The sequence below is a fragment of the Quercus lobata genome, chromosome 2, assembly GCF_001633185.2.
Source record: "Quercus lobata isolate SW786 chromosome 2, ValleyOak3.0 Primary Assembly, whole genome shotgun sequence".
In the NCBI taxonomy this organism is placed as follows: Eukaryota; Viridiplantae; Streptophyta; class Magnoliopsida; order Fagales; family Fagaceae; genus Quercus; species Quercus lobata.
In genome coordinates this window covers 30,241,466-30,261,260 of record NC_044905.1, presented here as the reverse complement: position 1 = coordinate 30,261,260, position 19,795 = coordinate 30,241,466, and the positions used below count along the sequence as shown (strand labels likewise).

At 36.4% G+C, this 19,795-nt stretch overlaps 3 protein-coding genes and 1 non-coding gene across 7 annotated transcripts; 3 read left to right on the top strand and 1 right to left on the bottom strand.

Moving 5' to 3' along the window:
• Positions 1-138: 138 nt before the first annotated feature.
• Positions 139-4,922, top strand: LOC115975282. Its single transcript, XM_031096002.1, has 6 exons — positions 139-333; positions 999-1,127; positions 1,244-1,333; positions 1,427-1,566; positions 3,465-3,513; positions 4,227-4,922. Exons 2-6 carry the CDS (start codon positions 999-1,001, stop codon positions 4,425-4,427), a joined length of 609 nt encoding a protein of 202 aa, XP_030951862.1. The 5' UTR covers positions 139-333; the 3' UTR covers positions 4,428-4,922.
• Positions 4,923-6,564: 1,642 nt separating this feature from the next.
• On the top strand, positions 6,565-6,637 carry TRNAA-CGC. The gene has a single exon. It is a non-coding gene; the product is annotated as a tRNA-Ala (tRNA).
• Positions 6,638-6,722: 85 nt separating this feature from the next.
• Positions 6,723-13,350, top strand: LOC115975280. Of its 2 annotated transcripts, XM_031095998.1 has the most exons (13): positions 6,723-7,308; positions 8,233-8,396; positions 8,619-8,696; positions 8,873-8,952; positions 9,357-9,441; positions 9,784-10,203; positions 10,888-10,995; positions 11,806-11,873; positions 12,034-12,121; positions 12,239-12,310; positions 12,395-12,448; positions 12,780-12,869; positions 12,968-13,350. In XM_031095998.1, exons 1-12 carry the CDS (start codon positions 6,891-6,893, stop codon positions 12,858-12,860), a joined length of 1,716 nt encoding a protein of 571 aa, XP_030951858.1. In that variant the 5' UTR covers positions 6,723-6,890; the 3' UTR covers positions 12,861-12,869; positions 12,968-13,350. The 2 variants fall into 2 exon arrangements, with proteins under 2 accessions (XP_030951858.1, XP_030951856.1); XM_031095996.1 differs by having other exon boundaries at positions 6,724-7,308; positions 12,780-13,350.
• LOC115975281 (RNA pseudouridine synthase 3, mitochondrial) lies at positions 12,957-19,594 on the bottom strand. Of its 3 annotated transcripts, none has more exons than XM_031095999.1 (11): positions 19,411-19,592; positions 18,249-18,388; positions 17,834-18,158; positions 17,253-17,324; positions 16,805-16,963; positions 16,587-16,634; positions 16,395-16,475; positions 14,929-15,045; positions 14,676-14,777; positions 14,414-14,572; positions 12,957-14,189 (listed from the first exon to the last, which is right to left on the bottom strand). In XM_031095999.1, the coding sequence occupies exons 3-11, from the start codon at positions 18,149-18,151 to the stop codon at positions 13,815-13,817; spliced, it is 1,431 nt and encodes a 476-aa protein (XP_030951859.1). In that variant the 5' UTR covers positions 18,152-18,158; positions 18,249-18,388; positions 19,411-19,592; the 3' UTR covers positions 12,957-13,814. The 3 variants fall into 3 exon arrangements, with proteins under 3 accessions (XP_030951859.1, XP_030951860.1, XP_030951861.1); XM_031096000.1 differs by having other exon boundaries at positions 18,249-18,324; XM_031096001.1 differs by lacking the exon at positions 14,929-15,045 and having other exon boundaries at positions 19,411-19,594.
• Between the last annotated feature and the right edge of the window lie 201 nt (positions 19,595-19,795).

The following is a 19,795-nucleotide window of genomic DNA, read 5'->3' as shown; positions in this document are numbered from 1 at the left end:
AATTTCCTCAAAAAAAAAAAGAGTAGGAAAAATTTTCCTAGAGAGGTAAACTTTTTTTCCATTTGATGCGGAATTGAAATCCGCCGTTCACACGGACCGCGTCCTTCAGTTACTATAAATAGTTAAATACCCTCTCTCACACACACTCATTCACACGGGTCGCTTTTCGAGGAAGCTGGCTGTTAGTTTTCACGAAACTCCCAAATTGCTCTCCGTGTTTTCCAAATTCCCCATATATTCTCTAAACCCTAACCCTAATTTTCTCTCAAAATCTTCGCTCGCTCTGCTTCTTGATTTCGATTTTCGTCGAATCCCTACATATTCTCTAACTCGGTGAGTCTTCGATCCCAAAACCCTAGCCCTAATTTTTTTTTTGTTTAATTAATTTTTTAATTATGTTTGTGCTTATTGTTCGGTCATAGTTGTATGGGAAGTTTTCTGTTTGGTTGGTGAGAAAACATGGAATAGAGAAGATATGAGTTATGATTTTGATTTTGGTATCTTATAGCTTCAATTCAAGCTTGGCTTTGGTGTTGTATTAGACTTATTTTTCGTGGATTTTTTTTTATGCTCTAGGGTTCTAAAAGCAGCAAAGAATCTGAGATTCAAGTATATTGCTAAATTTTTTTTATTGCCCTAATCAATTTTGATATAATTGCGAAATATGCTTGATTTTTATAAATTTAGATTAGAAATTTGTTTCAAATGTCTGCTTTTCTAGGTGCATAGATTTTTCGAGGTATTTTACGGTTAAATATTTGTTAAGATAATTAATCCCCTTGATTCTTATAGTTTATGGTTGTAAGAGTTTGAATGTTTTGAAGTAAATTTCCAAAGGTCTTTGTTGATATGCTTTGGTTTATGTACCACTGTGGAGGTTTCTTTTAACTTCTTGTTTATCGCTTTATAATTGGTAGGCTGTGAAGATGTTTCTGTTGCCATGTTATTTTGCTTTGTTTATCTTATATTTTATGATTGACTTCAACATTCTCTATCAGATGGCAACTAAACCTCTTACAACTGAGGCAATTGCCCTTACAGAGAAAAAAATGGACATGGCCTTAGAAGATATCATCAAAATGTCTAAAAACCCCAAGTCTAGGGGGAGGAAGCAGCGAAGGGTTCCGGTAAGATTTTTTTTTTTTTTTTGGTGAAAGCAAGCTTATCTCTCTGATATCGTCTATAATATATGCTCTCTTTTCTTGGGCTGTTATCATAATATATGAATCCTCTGTCCATTCAGAACAAAATTCAGAAGTTTCCCAATAATATTGCTCAAGATAAATCTACAACGGTTCGACGTTATATGGATACAAGATCGTCATTTAGACAGGTATGAAATGGTTGCTGCTAAAGTGCAGTATTTGTTTATTTAGTTTGCCCAATGATCTCATGTTTCTTTGTTTTTTTCAACGATGGTAATCAGGGGGCCTTAGCTCAGAGGAGGTCAAATTTTCAGGGGAACCAATTTCCTCTGGCAACTGAGGCAGCACGGAAGGCTGCAGCTGCTCCACTTCGCAATAGAGCTTTTGGTCGTAACAGGGCTGCTAATTGGAACAAGACAAGGTATTTCATCCCAAAGATCAATTTATTCCTTATACTGCTTAAACCTCATTATTGTGGCAATGACAATAGTTTAGCATCTGATGGGATTGTTTTATTGATAAATAATTGCAGGTAAAAGTGTGGCTCTTCTATAGAATTGATCACATCTGCCATGTGCTTCCTGTTAATGTATAAATAAGTCGCATATGATTTGTTTTCCAGCGGAATCAGCCAATTTGGGAATAATTCCAAGTGTTGACTGTTTCCTATTGCCATCCTGAATAGCATTCTTGCATCATAAATCTTCATTTATGTGGTGTGCAAAGTGTGACATAGTGTGGGCAGAGCACTTTAATTTGAATGTTGCTGTGCATATTTGGAAATTGGAGTTTTGTTATTTGGGTTGGCTGTTGAGGTAGTGGTTTATAAGTGATAAACAGGGATATGATTGGAAGGAAATGGTTTAATGGAATTGTGAATTAAGTGTGATCTATGGAAGTTTGTGTGGTGGTATTATTTGAAGATAGCTTATGCACTGGAAAAGTTCGCATTGTGCATTTTAAGTGGCTCATTGCTCGATAGGAAAAAGTTTACATTTTTTGCAGTTTCAACTGGATGTTTTCTTGTTACTGTACTGAGTGCGGCAATTTCTGCTTTTCTTGGTTTATGAATCTGAATCTATCTGAAGGTTGCAGTTGTTTTATCCACATGTATGCTTATTTTACATATGCTCCAAACTGGATGTTTTCTAGTTACCTAGTGAGTGCGGCAGTTACCACTTTTCCTGGTTATGGGTCTGAATCTTTCTGATGGTTACAGTCGTTTTATCGACATGCATGCTTATTATGCCATATCCTCCATGATGAGATCTGCTGCTTTTCCATTTATCCATCAGATTTCATTCTTGAGATTTGTAGGATTTGGTTTAATCCTTGTCCACAGAGCATTGTTGGCTTGCAGAAATTTTGATAATTTATGTGAATTGGAAGATAATGCTGTGGGATGCACACCCTTCAGTCTTAGGGTCAATTACAAGAGATTTCTACATTTTGGAACTCATCTGCTTTTTCTACTCCATCTGACTGACACTTCATCTCTGCTTTTCTTCTTTCTTGCCTATGGTCTTGGTGATTGGTCTTCAACTGTGTTTTGTGATGGGATGGATCTAAAAGGGATGGTTCTTGGCCAACTAAACAAGATTCATGTGTTTCGGTTTTCATTTAGAGTAATTTATTTTTGCTTGAGATAACCAAGTTTGGAGTTTTGGGTAGTAGCTGAATGTCAAAAAGGAGCATAGAGTTTTGCTCCTGTTAGTTATTTTCAAATTCGTTTGGTAGTTGGCAGCACTGTTGGCAATGTAGTTTGGTTTTAATGTAGTTTGACAAGGTGTGGAAATTGGATACTCATTTTTGTGCAAAAGCTTTCATCACTACTGTGAATGCTACGCTTAGTTTTCAAGACTCATTTTGGAGCTTCCTTGGACAGAGTCTCTGTTTATTGAATTGAATGGAGAATAAGCCCATTGTGGTTTTTCCCCAATTCAGCTTCTCGCGGTTGTCTTTACTTTTGTTTCCATTCAATCGGGGTGCAAGGTTTGAACTCATCATGCTTTGTGATTGGAAAGAGCTTTTACAGAAATTTAAGAGAATTCATACTTCAGAGTTCCAGTCTTCACTATATTGAAGTTACTGTTTTTTCCTGAAATGGTTTGTGTTAACTTTCTCTTAGTTGGATATAAATAGAATCTGTCATGGTAAGACGCTTGACTCTCCTTGTGAATGTAAATTGCACGGTGGTTCTATGATGTTATTAATTGGTATTGATACTGGGGCGTCTTGAATATTCCTCTTGTTGGACTCAGCTCTTGATGGTATGTTCTCTTTATGTTTTCCAATCCTTGTTTATATTTCTGCGTGCAGGGGTCCACTTATCCAGAGGCGTGCTGCAAATGGAGGCTTTGTGGCAAAGGTATTTATTTGACTTCTCAGCTGCATTAATCTTCATCTCCTTGAAAATTATTTATAACATCATTGCGTAGGATCAGTAAGCTTGTTAGTCATAATATTAATCATTACACTAAGTTTGGTTTACCACTGAAGAAGAAAAAAATAGAGAAGGTTTTGAAAATCTGTTACATCAAAATAAGAAAGAGAGAGAGAGGGTTTTGAAAATCTGTTGATTTTCATTGTTGGGCTAGTGAATAAAAAATCAATGGTCCATGTTATTTTCCGAACTAGGTGAATTTTGGGGAGAAATTGGTTGTAAGAACAAAAGTTATTAAAATATCTTCTCTGCTCTTTATTTTCCTCCTGCTTCTTCACATGACCAAACAAGGGGAAGTATTTATATTCTTCATTATCTTTTATAGAAAATAAATGAAGTGCGAGTTGCATGGCCTTAAAGAGTAGCTACAAGGGTTTATGGGTAGCTTTTTGTAACTTAGTGTTTGATGTATGGGGTTGTGACAACAAGATTGGATGTGGATGTACTTTTACTTGTCCATATTATAGGTTGATCCAACAAGTTGTTGAACTCCTCATTTTTTTTGTCAAGGGATACATTTAAGCTGTTGCTTAATGGGTGATAGGATCACCAGATTATGCTCAGTAGCTTTTAACCTCACTTCTAGTCTCGCCATGCAAAGTAAATAATATTGATGAGTTTTATATATGGTGTTGCAGTCAATGCCACCACAGCAGCAGGCGCAGCCAGTGACCAAGCAGAGGTCTCAGACACTAGACGCGCTGTTTGCAAACATGAAGGAGCAGAGGATGAGGAACTTGCCACGCCAGAACAATGCTGTACAACGTAACAATGCTGTACAACGTAATGGTGGTGGCCAGCAAAGACCACCATGGGCAAGAGGCCGACTAGGCAAATAATTCAAACCAGTGAGCCAGCTAAATTGGGTATCTTCTGCAAAAGGTTCTGGTGATTCATATCTACTTGGTCTTCCTGCATTTCCAGTTGATGCAAGTTGGAGTAGCTGAGAGTGCCCAAATGCAAGATCAATGGACTCTTTTTCAAGTTTAGTTACCCTTTTTTTCTTCTCAATCTTGACAATTGGACAATTTGTAATTCATTCTGGTTCCTTTGCACTTGCTGTGTATAGCACTTTATCATGGATTGATGATGGTAATCCCTGCTTTTGCACATTGATTTGGTTGCCGTCTTTCTTGATTTTGTTGACTGCAGCGACTTAACCTCTACTTTCTGGGTGTTGTGCATAGGTTTGACACGTCCAATGTGGATGATGAACTTGTCTTTGCCCTTGTTGTGTTAATTTTTCCAATTACTGCTTTGTAGGATGCATTCCTTGTGGATTGTAATTATTGGATGATTGCAATAATTATCTATCTATTCGTTTTCCCTTTCAATTTGTGTAGTTTTCATGGTTATAGAAGATTCACACAATGTGAAATGAAAGATGTATATATCCAATGCAGGATACTTTTTCGAATGATGTAGCAGCTGGTTATGCTATCTGGGTTGCAGCTGTCGTGTATGTAGGAAAAGAAAAATAATATTTTGATCTGAACAATATGTTAAAAGAGAATATTAAGTAGTCCGACACACCTTGTTTAATAGCTTCTTTTGTACATCAAGATTAATAACTTCTGTTGTCTTTCTTTTGTGGCATACCGTCCCCCGATGTTCATGATTTAATGGCAGAGCCTTGCCTCTGCTCTCTGTAATTAATTAATCCTCCGCTGCAAAATGGTACCTCTGCTCTCTGGGGTGGTAACCTCTGTAATTAATTAGTCATCCGCTGCGAAATCTTACCGCTACCGTTTGGGTAGGTTTAAATCCTCCTGGAAGAAGAATTGTGTGAGAGGTCAATATACAATATAAGGATAGGATAAAATTTTCATTTGATGACAGAATGGCAGGTGATATCTTTATGCCGATCTCACTGGTATACTTAGTAGGGACGGGATCTCTCTTAAAAAGTGGGTCAAGAGATTAAATTAGTCAGGATTGCATTTATTGCACCCAACTACTCACTTAAAACTTAATGCGATTTGATTTATCCCATTTGCCAAAGTCAGCCATTATCTAGAATCGGGCCTCAAACTGGCAAAACAGATAGAGACATGTTATGTTTATTGAAAGTGAGATGGGTAATAATGGAAACGTGCCTCAAATTGGCAAAACGAATAGAGAGACATGTTATGTTTGTTGAAAGTGGGATGGGTAGGCAATGATGAAATCCTAAGGTTAAGCACGTGCCAATTAAGAGTATAAATACCTCCTCTACAGCATTCCTCAAGGTATGCAACTCTTGTTCAAAAGAGTGCAAAAAATAACACTTATTTCCACTACTGACTTAACTTTGGAGTGCAAGGCGCTCTTATATAAACTATCAGAACTAAACCTTAGTCCTAAACACTTATTTCCACCACTCACTTAAAATCTTACATGATAAAATTTGTAACATCCCTCTAAATATTATTTAGATAATGTAGAAGCTATCACTAAATGGCCTTTGTAATTGTATCATTGATCTTTCTTTGTTTGGCATAAAATGGAAAACGAATCATTGTCTTGTTAGGTTTAAAACAATAATCTGACCTAACACGTCACGACATTGCTTTCACTTCCTTAAAAGCCAATAATCAGAGCTTTAAAAAGGAAGAGAAATCTTTCAACCGGTGAAATCCATTACTTTCATACTTACTTGGTGGCCTTATAATGAGCGTGATTGCGTGAATATACATAAATTTTATAACATTTTTCACAAATTAATGACTTACTAAAAAGATAATAAATTATTATTAGAGTAATATTAATAGTATATTTATATGATTTCATCACAGCCAAATAGATCACATGATTAATTGTGAAAACAAATAGGAAAAATTGTATATATTATCAATCGATTTTTGCCCATATGCAGAAATCTTTCTCATTATTACATATGAACACATTGATAAGAAATCTATACTGTCGGTTAAAATAAAACAGTTGTTGAATATGAAGTTTTATTAAAATTAGTAAATAGAAGCCAATGATCACAACGGGGGTGTAGCTCATATGGTAGAGCGCTCGCTTCGCATGCGAGAGGCACGGGGTTCGATTCCCCGCACCTCCACTTTTGTTGTAACCTTTAACATTTCTCTTTTTACTCACTCCCATGATTTTATTCAATTTTCGTACACCACCGTGCACACTATAACACACCCCTATCTCGTACCCTCCACCACTTGTCCTAACGACCACTCGATCCTAATCCAAAAACCCAAACCACAAGCAAAACCAAACCAAACCGATCAAAGATTCAAAACAATAGCTACTAGCTAGAGCTCTACTTTCTCTTTGGCTGATCACCCAAAACAATCCCACAAATGACTCTCAACTTGGGTTGCTCTTGTTCTCCTTGGCTTTTCTCTCACCAATCTCCTCCACTTCCCAAACTCTCCGAAACCTTTGCCACCAACAACTACTACAACAATATTTCTTATTCTCTTACTTTTGTTAACTTCTCTAAGACCCTCAAGACCAGAGCGTCTTCTTTGAGTGAGAGCCAGAATGGGTTGGTTGAGAACTCGGTTTCCCAGCTTTTGGACGAGGAGTTGCTTGCTAAGGTTTCGGGTGCTAAGGATGCCAACGAAGCTTTGTACATGATTGGTGACAAGTGTGGAAGAAATGGAGGTGTTGTGGGAGTTAATGATTGTTGCTTGATTATAACAGCTGCGCTTGAGCGCAACAATGCTGAGTTGGCTTTGTCGGTTTTCTATGCCATGCGTGCCAGCTTTGACCAAGGTACCAGGTTTATAATATATATGCATATGTGATGCATTCATTTTTAATTTAGTGAAAGCTTTCGTTGCTGTTACATGAAAGTTGAAACTGTTAATTACAATCATAAGTTATTGGGACATTGTGATAGGTCGAACTAGGCTATATAGAAAACATAATTGCAATTTTATTACTACTTTTAGGGTGTAGTACATATGTGGCTAATGTTTTCTTCGGGGACAAATGAATACCATTTGTCTATTCATACCAAACTAGTAACGCCATGTGGCTCACGTATATCACTCACCACATAGCCTTGATAAGGATGTCATGAATTTAACTTAAGAGAAATTGTGATAATTGGATTGGATAACTATTTGTTGTGCGTTAGTGTTGTTACTGATGGTGTTTATTTGATTTTTTGGCCCCGGACTGTGTGCATTTTTGGATTTGAGGAATGGTGTAAATTAAATTTAATGGAGTTACATAGACAAGATCGATCCGGATGGCTAAATAGAATATGGTACAATTTGTAGTATACCCCCCAAGTAATTTGGGCGCACATAGTTGCTCTTGTTGTTTTGGAATGAGTTAATTAAGTTTTGATAAATGAGATGACTAGGTGGCTAATAAGCATTATCTTGGTTACATTTTCTCATTTCATGCTGTATTCCCAAGTCCAAGATTCCTTTATGGATCACAGAAAGGAAGGGGGGTAATGTGAAGTAGCGAGTACATTGAGGTTTTCTGACTTTTTTATTATATTAATCTATTTAAATATGATTACTATTAAATGGTTGTTCAAAATATATATATATACACGCGATCACTTGGTAGCTAGTTTAAACAATGTTACTGGATTATAGAGTTAAAGTTGTTTAATTTAGGTCATTCTAATTAAGAATTTTCATTGCTAAATTATTATCTTATCTTAATATTTTCTTGCAGGTACTACTGAAAATGGATCTTTTGCTGAGATATGGAAGTGGTCCAGGCCTGATGTAAATGTTTACACATCATTAATTAGGGGTCTTGCAGCATCATTGAGGGTTTCTGATGCTCTTAGGATAATTGAAGATATTTGCCAAATGGGAGTATCTCCTGCCGAGGAGGTATGAAGTCACAAAACACTAGTGAATTTATTTTATAAGTTCTTTAGCTGATTCAATATTCATCTCTCATCAGTATATCTGGTATTCTACTGAGTATATCTATTTTAATAAAATCAGCTATAAAATATGACATTCCCCCGCTTGTACTTTGGAAATGGGACATATTGCCTAGTCTAATGATATCGACTTTACAATGTTTGCAATTTTATGGATGTTGTGCAGGTCCCTTTTGGAAAGGTTGTGAGGTGTCCTAGTTGTATGATAGCTGTTGCTGTTGCACAACCCCAACATGGTATTCAGGTATAGACAGAAAAGCTATGATAACACGATGTGGTCTAAACTCACTTTGTGGGGAATATCTAGATTTTGATCATTTGAACTATTGCTACTCACGCCACAGATGCGGTGCACCTAAAATTTCTTAATATTGATAACTTTGATGATACAATTAATGTATGCATAGTACGTCTGTGCAGATTGTATCCTGTGCGAAGTGCCGCTACAAATATGAACTTATTTCTGGCAACATAGTTAGCATCGAGTCTGAAGAAATTAGGTTTGTTCCATCTGGTTTTGTTTATTTATCACAAGGTTATGCACTTTGTTCAGTATTCTATTGCTATTGTTGTTTTTCTTTGTGATTATGATAGCTTCCTTTATCCGTCATAAAAACATTACACAATTTGTTTGGTATTCCATTGGTTAGTATCTGCAGTAGTGCGACATGTATGAGCTTGCTTCCATTTACTTGCACGGGAATTACATTATGTTTCCAATTCAAAGTGAATATGTCTCCATATTGGCTTGTAAACCATTTAACTTCTTTGATTGAATAATTAAGCACTAAATATAAATACTGTGTCACATTTTAATTCTATGTTGATCACAGAATCTATTAATGTATGATGTTGATGCTGGGATATTTCACTTCTTCTAAGGATCTCCTCCTGCCGAACGCAGCATGGATGTTCCAGCATGGAAAAGAGGGCTAAGATTCCTGCAAATAATGAAGCAAAGCATTCCTTCTGCTGTTCACTCTATCGTGGTATAGATTCTTGATTTAGAATGTTTAACTGTGGATTCCACCCACTATGCACATTGGTAGCTCAGGTGTTGATTTTTGCCAATATGCTCGTGAAAGCATTACTTAATAAGATACTTTATATTGCATACCTATTTATTTATTGCAAGTTGCAAGAAACTAAGCCAAAAGGGAACCTCTTTGCCAATCACTGATTATCCAAAGTTTGCCAATGCAATAATCCAATAACATTTAAGGCTCTCTCTCTCTTTCATTACTTATCTTACTGAAAAAATATAGCACTCGCCAATGACACCCTGCCAATGCCTATTTAGTAATAATTCCTTCCACCCTTCCAAATTTCAGGTAGAGACTCCTTCTGGTATGGCGCGCGCACACAGATTTGCTACTGAAACAGTTGATCTCCCAGCGCAAGAAGGAGAAAGGGTTACCATTGCTGTAGCAGCTCCATCAAAAGTTTATAGAGAGGTAGGCCCCTTCAAATTCAGTCCAAAGGCCCCCAACTTCTATGCTGGAGAGCCTATGTGCCTGACAAACCACAAAGATGGCCGAGAATCACTATTGTTAAGAGCACCACTAAAAGAAGGAAGCTCATCCTTACTTAATCCCTCCATCCTCTTTCCCCTTCTTGCTGTGTTGGCCACTGGAGATGCTGCCTCTGGAATTATTAACCCCAGCTTGCCCCAGTTCCTTTCAGCTGCTGCAGTCGCATCTCTTGCTGTGGGGGCTACTGTAAATGCTTTTATTCTGCCCCAGTTAAATCAAGTAAGCTAGTCTCAAGTTTTCGAGTATTACCTCCCTCTCACATTCTTGTCTTCATTGAGATAATCAAGTTTCTACTAAGACCTTCATTTGGCTGTGTCAGTTTCTTCAGGGCATTAAATCTAGTTCTGCATATTTCTCCTTTCCTTTCCCCTTTTATTCTGTATTTGGTATTTAAAAGAACTAGATTAAGAAATGGGTACACATTACTTCATACTACTATAAGTTGGCAGTGAAAGACCACTAATACTCTATTACAAATTATGTATTCTTTAATTTGACAGAAATTAGTCTTTATATCTTGTGCATCTGTCACTTTTAGTTGTAGGCTGGACATGCATACCTCATGTATCATATTCTGCAAATATGTTTAAAACATAGCAGCGAACCATCACAAATAATTAATGATAGTGCAAAAAACTATACTCCATATGAGCAAAACATCCAGAAACACATAATTTATAGAATATTTAAAAACCAGCTAGCCTAGGTTTTTTTGTTTGTAATTGTCAAGCTAATGTATTACTGCAAATCTAACTAAACTAGGACATCATTAAATATACACAGCTATTGGAATGGTTTCATTTGCCTTTTGCAATGTGATTTTTACTCTTCAATTTGATCCATTAATGTTTTAATTTGCTATCGGAATGAGTTGAGGCATATTCATTTATCCACTGATATCAGCTTCCTCAAAGATCAGTGGATGCGATTGCTATAAAGCAGCAGCTTTTAGCTCAATATGATATGCTCCAGTCTCGCATCAAGGACCTTAAAGAAGCTGCTGAAAAAGAGGTATGCTCTTATGCAAGTTGTAATAGTTGCATGGATAGCTTTCTTTTCTTTTATCAAATGAGTTGAGTGAGTTGGTGTGTGGAGGATAGCCCTCAAAGCTTTCAACATAGGTTTCATGATGTGTGCTGGGACCTCAATGTTATAGGACTAGAGAAGGAACTACATATGTGCTAGAAACCCTGATAATAGAATCATTTTGAGTCCAATTTTAATTCAAAAATTATATTGACAAAAATACTTTGTTTGAAAATACAAAATGAAGGATTTATCTATATTAATAAATATACCTCCCTTTCATGTTAAGCAATCTGAATTAACATATTTTAAAACAGTGCTCACTAAAGTAGTCTTCAAACCACAGCCAAAAGACTGCAAGAATATCAAGATTATCTATACAAAGTCCACTCTATGCTTCAGATACAAATGTGAAACTCAGCTTTCTATAAACAAGTTTAGTGCACTGAATTTTTCATACGTAAGGACATAGAACTTTAAGGATCATCATATATTACTTATGAGTCTTCTCGTGGAGCACTCTTTATATTTGCATAGTTGGTTGGTATTGGACTAGCAATACATCTATAAAATAAATGTTGTACAATCCCTGATAAGTCATAGTTGAAGAAAATACCAGAAGAATGTTGTCTTCTTCTCTGGCAATCTTCTAAAATGGGTTCATTCGGGATCCTGTGAGGTTGAAATATCATATGATGCAAAAACTGTATGATAGCAATAACCACAATGTTTCATAAATTATCTGATAAAGTATCTTGATGCTGGATATGAGAAATCCATTTGTTTCCTTTGTAGGTTTGGATGTTGGCTCGGATGTGCCAATTGGAGAACAAAATTTTTGCTGTAGGAGAACCCTCTTATCGGTGAAACCCTCATAACATTATTAGCACTACTTTCTTAATTTCTGTATAATTGCTGAACTAATTATTTCTGTAAGTTTAATTGACTTCTAGTGTTGTAAGTGTATGAAGGTTTCCTCTGTTTGAAGTTTACCCTCTGAAGTATTCTTTGGTTATTATTTAGTGCTCGGAGAAGTAGAGTCAAAAGAGTGCGAGAAGGCTTGGAAAACTCCCTCAAGGGACGAATTGAACTAATTGACAGCTTTGCAAGAGTATGGTTCCTACATGACAGAAACCATAATTCCAACCCACCCTACCAAACAAAATTCTCTTAAGTTTGTTTTTCCAAAAGCATAATTTAATGTGTGGTTATGCCATCCATTTTTCAGATTTCTTCAATGATTGAAATCGAAGTAGAATTGGACTCTGACGTACTTGCTGCTGAAGCAGCAAGCAATGTGGTGCGCTCAACTTGATTATCTGTTTCTTCTCTGCATTGATCTGACTTGCATAAGATTATCTAACTTGGTCATTCTTGTTTATAGGAAAGTATTGCTGAACAGATACAACAAATAATGGAGCTAGAGAATCTTGAAGAGGCATGTTCTTTTCAATGGAATGTACTTTTGTGACTTCGAATTCAGAGAATTGGAAAAGGCCTTATTGATATTGGTTAAACTGAATTCACTATAAACTTAATTAGTCACAAGAAAATAGATCCTGGATTTTCTGATATGAGAAACTAGAATTACCTTCAAGGTTTTGCTTACTTGGAAATGATATAGTAATTGAGATATCATCTTCAAGGACAGTGATTAGTAGTTGAGAGAGAAGAATGCACTTTCTTCTGAGCCACTGGGCTAATCTGCCATGAGTTTTTGTTGGAACATGAATGCATTTTTGTTTATTAACCTCTAATTTCTTTTGCAGAGATGGAAACTACAAGCTGAAGCAAACGACGAGGCAGAAAGATTTCTTAGTTCCCAATCCATACCCACAGAACAGATTTAAACACATATGGTTGGTTGTTCTACCTGAGTATTAATTGTCTGCAATGCTCTATCCATTGGATGTATCTGTTCCAAAAGATCTTTTTGCTTGAATCAATCAAAAAGCAGGCACCATTCCTCTGACATATTACCAAAAGGATGCTAAACAGTGTAATACGTTCAAAAGTCATGAACATACCAATACCATGACAGGAATTTAAAGAATGCAAGATTGTGGAAATGAGGTTGGTGGCATCAAAAGCTTGTTTTTTTTGGTTGTCTCAGTTGAAGACTTTCCCACGGGCTCAATCAATGATAAGGGTGTTATATGTAAATTTTCTCACTTATATTGTTCATTGAAAGTTTTAAACTGACCACCACATTCATTCCCACAGTGTAGTACAATTTCTTTTCATTTTTTTGGGTGTAAAAAGTAGTTCTCCATTTCAGTGCATGTGCATGCTTATACTCAGATGTTCTGTAGAATAAAGGGATCGTTATGTTTTTGTTTACTAAGCCTAAAAACTCATTTAATGTTGATAAGAATGATATTCATAGTTGGGTAATTCTCTCCTGTCCCATACCCTCATTCTCTCCTGGCATGGCTCTGTTGGTTACTGTCGACTGGCATTGCTCAGTTGTTACAGCCCAAACAGTTGTACATTGCTGCACTTCCAGTTTGGTACATAAAATCTAGATTATAACACACACATATGGATGCCTTCCTATATAATGCTTCTGGACCTGAAAATTATGGGGAAGGAAAAGGTGATTAAGATTGCATTGAACTTGGACTTTGAAAATGTGTATTGAAATTTGAACGTGTAATTTGTAAGAAACTTCATCTATCGAAATGTGGTTTACTATAAATATCATAATATCAACTGATAAGAGTACAACAACAGCTAAAGTGCACCACCAAAATCGATCTAAAGAAACATAGATCAGACTCTACAGAACAGACTTTCTTGCATTCTTATACCAGATAGGAAGACATAAGATTCCAGCTAATTTTCATGTGGTTAGGCATTGATGCCACAAAGCGAAGGAGATCTGGCTTTGAGCTCAGTGCGGGATGCAGCTTTTCTGACTTTTGATCCAAAACCTGAAGGAACTTTGCAATGTTGGGAAGTACAAGCTCTCTACAGTGCAGATGTAACAAGGGAACCTTAGATAAAACACTTCCCTTCTGAACATCCAGACCTTCTGGCCTTCGCAACCTATATGGTTTCCCAGTTGTTGGCTCAATATCAACTCGAGGCATTTGCTTCCATCTCTGGTGAACAAACCAACCATATTTATAGTCACCCACAATTGGAGTGCCAAGAGCTTCAGCACAATGGACACGGAGCTGCAATAACGTTAATGAAATTATATATGGTCTGATATAAAAGGGATGAGCTCCAAGCAAACACCAGCCTTGGCAGCACACTGATCATGCAGCATCACACGAGAGAGACCAAGATTTGACCTTTGACATTTAATATTTACTTGGCCAAATAAAAACACCGCCCTGTGTGTCCCTGAGAGAGAGAGAGAGAGAGAGAGAGAGAGAGAGAGAATGCAACATTGTACCTGATGCTTCCGGCTAGTAAGTGGATGTAATTCAATCCATGAGCATCCATTTATCTTAGGACCAAGAACCCGATATTCAGTTATTGCCTCTTGAGAAGCTTCTAAACCTGTTTGATGAGCCAAGATGACCCTCTCAGTCTTCCCATCATTCAGAAGCACCTGCAAAGGATAACAATTAGTAATACATTCAAGTTGTTTTCTCTTTCAAATGAATCCATCATGGGAAGGTAATATTTATTGTTTATGAAAAGATAGAGAGAACCTTTGAAAGAGGAGCACGAATTAAGCCTTCCTTTTGCTTGGGACAGCCTATGACCAAAGCCCAATACCTCTGATATGTTGCTTCATATGCATCATTCCAAGCCTAGATTACATATAAGCATATCACTAATCAGTCTTAAAAAAAAATAATAAAATAAAGTTGAAGCACTGAGTTATTTCCCCATCATGTTCAAGAAGTTACATTCACCACCCCTGATCTACATAGTATAATCAGCAGAGTGGGGTATGAGTACCTCACAGGAGAAATTTGCTTTGTTTATGTCACTAAATAACCACTGAAGATGATCTACACTTTCTTTGGTTCTCCCCATCAAGAGGAGGCCACTGCTCTCTCGGTCAAGACGATGAACCTAACAAAATACCTCCATGAGAACAGAAAACTTCTAGTCTCCTAAAGAAAACTAATGATTTAACATAGAAATTGTAATAGTGGTGGCACAGGTAGCAACCAACAGTCCAAAGAACCCAGAGAAAATATTACAGCAGAAAAACCTTTCAGATATAGGCGCATGGCAAAAGGCATTTTTTATTAAACCAGAAAACTATACAGCAAAACAAATATCATATTTAACATAAGATACGCTCCCCCTAAATATCTGGGAATGAGATTAATACAACCATACAAATTTACACATGGAACATAGGTTCGTTCTTGAACATCAAATTCAATAAGTTTTTTTTTTTTTTTTTTTTTTTGGGAGAAAAATATGAATGGTCTTATCATATCATATATATTATACTAAAGCTGAAACTAGGAGAAAATCCAATTATAACCAAAATTAAATTTTAATTAGAATCTAATTTTGCGTCCCATCCATCTAAATTTTTTTAATTTTTGTACCAAGTGAGTTAATTCAATGCAAAAGAAGAGAAGTCCAATATAAATAAACCATCATATATCTAATTATATAGGGAGAGGCTTAGGTCCAGTGTGTTCTGTGCATTAGACCCGGGATGCTGCCGTGCAACAATTCTTGGACACATGGCAGCATTCTATCAGGTCCAGAGCACAGGACATTGGACCCAGCCAAAGCCAATCATATACACATGTGTGTGTGTTTAATTGTGTTAGTTCTTTATTAAAAGAAGAGAATGGTCTTGTGTATATTGTTATTTCTCCTCTTTTTTAAAGTAGAGGAGGATTCAATAAATCACAAAAATATGACTAAATGCTCTTCTTATGACTTGGTTTACCAAAATAATAAGCAAATAAAACGATTGTCAAATTAAAACTTTCTTTCTTCATATATATAAAAATTAAAACTTCCTTAAGAAATAGAACTTTTACGTCTTTACATTAAGGGGGACAAAGTACTCAATGGTATTCACGAAACAGAAATAAATAAATAAATACTACATGGTCAGTGATGATAAGATGATTAGGGAAGTAAATGAGCCAAGCCATTCATAAACAGCTTGGGCTTGGCTCAATAAAAAACTTGTTCATATTTGTTTGTTTATAAATGAGCCAAACTTGAGCCTTAATTTTAGGTAGATATAGCACATATTTGCTTTCTCAACTAGTTACTATCCTATTCAACTTAGTTCTGGATTTCACTAATCAATCGCACAGAAAAAGCAGCAAAAATAACAATATTATAAGTGCAAAAATCTTTTGTAATTATCTGGATCAACAACCTCATTAGGTAACAGTCATTTTTTGAAAGTAAAAAGTAATCATCTAAAACTAAAAGCTTACCAACTTAGGACCCTCATCATAATCATAAGAAAGAGCTGCAGCTGCCAGCGCATCCATGCTGTTATGAACAGGCAGATTCCCCTAAGAACATTGTTATAAATAGATAAATAAAAAGTTTAAGTGACAAGTGGCAACTGAATATGCTGAAGCAACAGTCTATCATTAAAATGAATGGGGTCACAGGATACCGACCTTAACTGGCAGTCTTGGGGGCTTGTTTAGCACAATTATAGCAGAGTCCTGAAATTTCAACCACCAATTAACAAATGGCAATATGGGCACAAAAGAATACAGAATCAAACAACAAATAAAGCCACACAGCATTTTCAGGCAGCAAAGGGTTAATAAACCATCATGCCTGTACTCAAATAACATGAGAAACAAAATTATGAATTAAATGTAAGACATGCCTTGTACTTGACGAGCCTTTGCAAGTACTCTATCTCATCGGCATTTGGATATAGTGTCCCACTTGGAATAGTGTCAAATCTCTTGGAAATCCTTGTCTCAGCAACTGATACAGGTATGTAAACTCTTGCCCCAGCCTCCATGACCTCATTAGGCCTAATCTGTAGGTCAGCTGTATGATTGCAGATCAAGTAAACCCCCCATAAAATCACAAACAGTCAACAAATAGAGGTAGAAATAAAGGGGGAGAGAGAGAGAGAACTTCATGTATCCATCTTGTGGATTTGAACAATGATGCTGTCAACAAGTTCTAGCTCAAAAGACACTTAAGAATGGGATACAAGGTGAGACTCTGCATCCAAAACTCACCAGTTGCATGCGTAACTTAACAATTGAGGAAAAAAAAACTGGGATGGGAGTGAGATTGTGGTCTAAAGCTAGAGTCAGTACCTTCCTCAAAGGTTTCATATGTCCTTCCTTGTCAACATAGGAGTCCTCCGAAATTGGGCATTCTATCTGGACCTAAAAAAGAAGAAAATTACATAAGTTTATAAACATATGTAAAAATTCCAAAGTCCCTTACACACTCAGTTACAGTAATAATAATGATTAGATTTATCCCTTCCACCAGCTCAAACTTTAAGGACAAATGGTACAACACATGGTACTATGGTTCAACTCTCTCCACTTTAGCTCCCATTTAAAATTTTAAAAAACTCCTTGTATTGGGCCCATTCATTGAGGAGATTTTGGGTCCACACATGCAACAGAGTCTTAGAATACTGATTTAAATTACTAAATTCATCATCTTCCTATCAGTTTAAGCTTTTGAAACAACTAGTAGTTTACTGGTCGCAACTCCAATTTAATATGAATAAAACTAACTGAATCAAAACAAATACAAATAAATTTTATATATAAAATTTTAAATAATCATAAAGTTGACAACCCAATCCAATTCTTCACAACCCAAATTGATATACTCCTCAAACATAATAACCAACCAAAAAAACTTAAAAATTTATACTCACAAGGCCTTTGTTGAAATGTGACTGAATCACAGTGTCCGAAATCTCATCAAAGTAATACTTGACCCAACTGATAGCGGTGACCCGAGTGGACTGACCAGGGATGCTGAATGAGTTCTTTCTGGGTAGAGGATGTGCAGGAAATGGAGGCAAAGACAGGAGCTGCCGAGGCTTTGGACCTTCTTTTGGGCCACCCAATTGGGCTATGTTGTTGGAAACCCGGATTACCGGGTCAGCGTAAGCAGGTTGTGGAGGAGAAATTCTAGAGTATTGCCTAACAGAAAACAATATCTGTTGGCAATTGAGGATTCTTTTCCACATGCTAATTCTGATGGAAAAAAAAAAGGGTGGTGTTGCTATGAGATATGAGTCTCAGAAGGGAAATCAAATAATGTTTTTTGTAAACAAGATTGATTACCTGCCAGTGCTGGGCTTTTTGGTTAGTATATGACTTTCCTGAAATGGTGCACTTCTCTCGAACTTCTACCCTCTTTCTGTGACAACTAACGAGCGATGAGTGATGGCTACTTAAACTTCATATGGGGGTTATATGGGTCCCTTAAATAAGAATCAAGTACATGAATGAATGTCAATAAGCTGATCAACAAGTAGATTCTGATATTTCAAAGAAAACCATTTGATATCATAGCAAACTGGGCATCCCCTTTCAGCACAAAACAAAAATTAACATTTATCATGGGTCCACAAAAAGTGCAGGATCCATCTGTTTATATATCTCCAAAGTACTTGCTAGTTTCTAGCAACCAAACAAAGGCAACTTCAACTAGTCAACAAAGTCCCTTAGAATGATTCTATATGCTTCTATTTATTTACCTTTTCAGTAAGTATATATTGCTTCTATATACAAAACAATAAACTCATAAAATCTTGTTAATTGCTCTCAGTCTTCTATTACTTCTGATCCCAACCATATATAACATAAAAATAAAGCAAATGAAAAAACACTTGATAAGAAGCTAGTACATCAGAAATTCACACAAAGGTGACTTATTCACCAGAACTTCATAATGTTCTGAATTTCAGCTCTACTTAAAGAAAGTAAACCCACAAAAAACAGCAACATGGAAAATCCCAAAACGTCTATTTCCCTTTAATAACCTTTACCTTACAGTTTCTCAGCAACCAAACGTCAATCAAAACATAAAACAAGACAAAATTTTCATAACATTCAACTTCAGCTCAACCTTGACACGTCTAAACTTTAAAGAAAAATACTCTTTCCATTCAATTTTTCTCCTCCTTCCCAAAAGACCCACAACAGCATTAAACAAAAACTTCAACTTTACATTCTCTATCCATTTTCCTGCACTTTCTAAGAGACCAAACACTAATTTCAACACTAAACAAAAAGTTCTCTTTTTTCTATTAATCTAATTTACCCATTTCAAATCAAACCCCAAACACACCAACCATTGGCAAAGAATCCTAAAAAATCCCACAACACCCAAACCAACCAATCACTGCCATAACCCATTACTAATGGGAAATTCTCAATATTACAAAATACCCATTTCAAATTTAATAAAATCCGATGGTAAGGCAGAGAGAGAGAGAAAAACCTGGAGGTTGATGTTCTTCATGGTGGAGCAGTTTTCTGAAAACAGTCTAGGATTAGCAGAGCAAGCTGCACGCCAACTACACCTCTGGGCAAACAATGCTATATAGTTTATAGAGTAACTGGACCAAAAATCTCTCGCTTGGATTCGATGGCTGGGTTAGGACTTGGGACCAGACCAGCCTTTGTACCCAACAAAGGGCCTGGGTTCGGACTTGGGAAAATGCCTGGTACCATTTCGTTTGGCCAAAATGGCCCATTAGCATTAATTTTTGAAATATTTAGCAACAGAGCACTGTTTCGAAAATAATTAGGGAAATACCACTTTTTCAGGTCCTATAGTGGCGTTTTCCAACAAATTTTTTTTATAAGTCCCATAATAGGTTCAA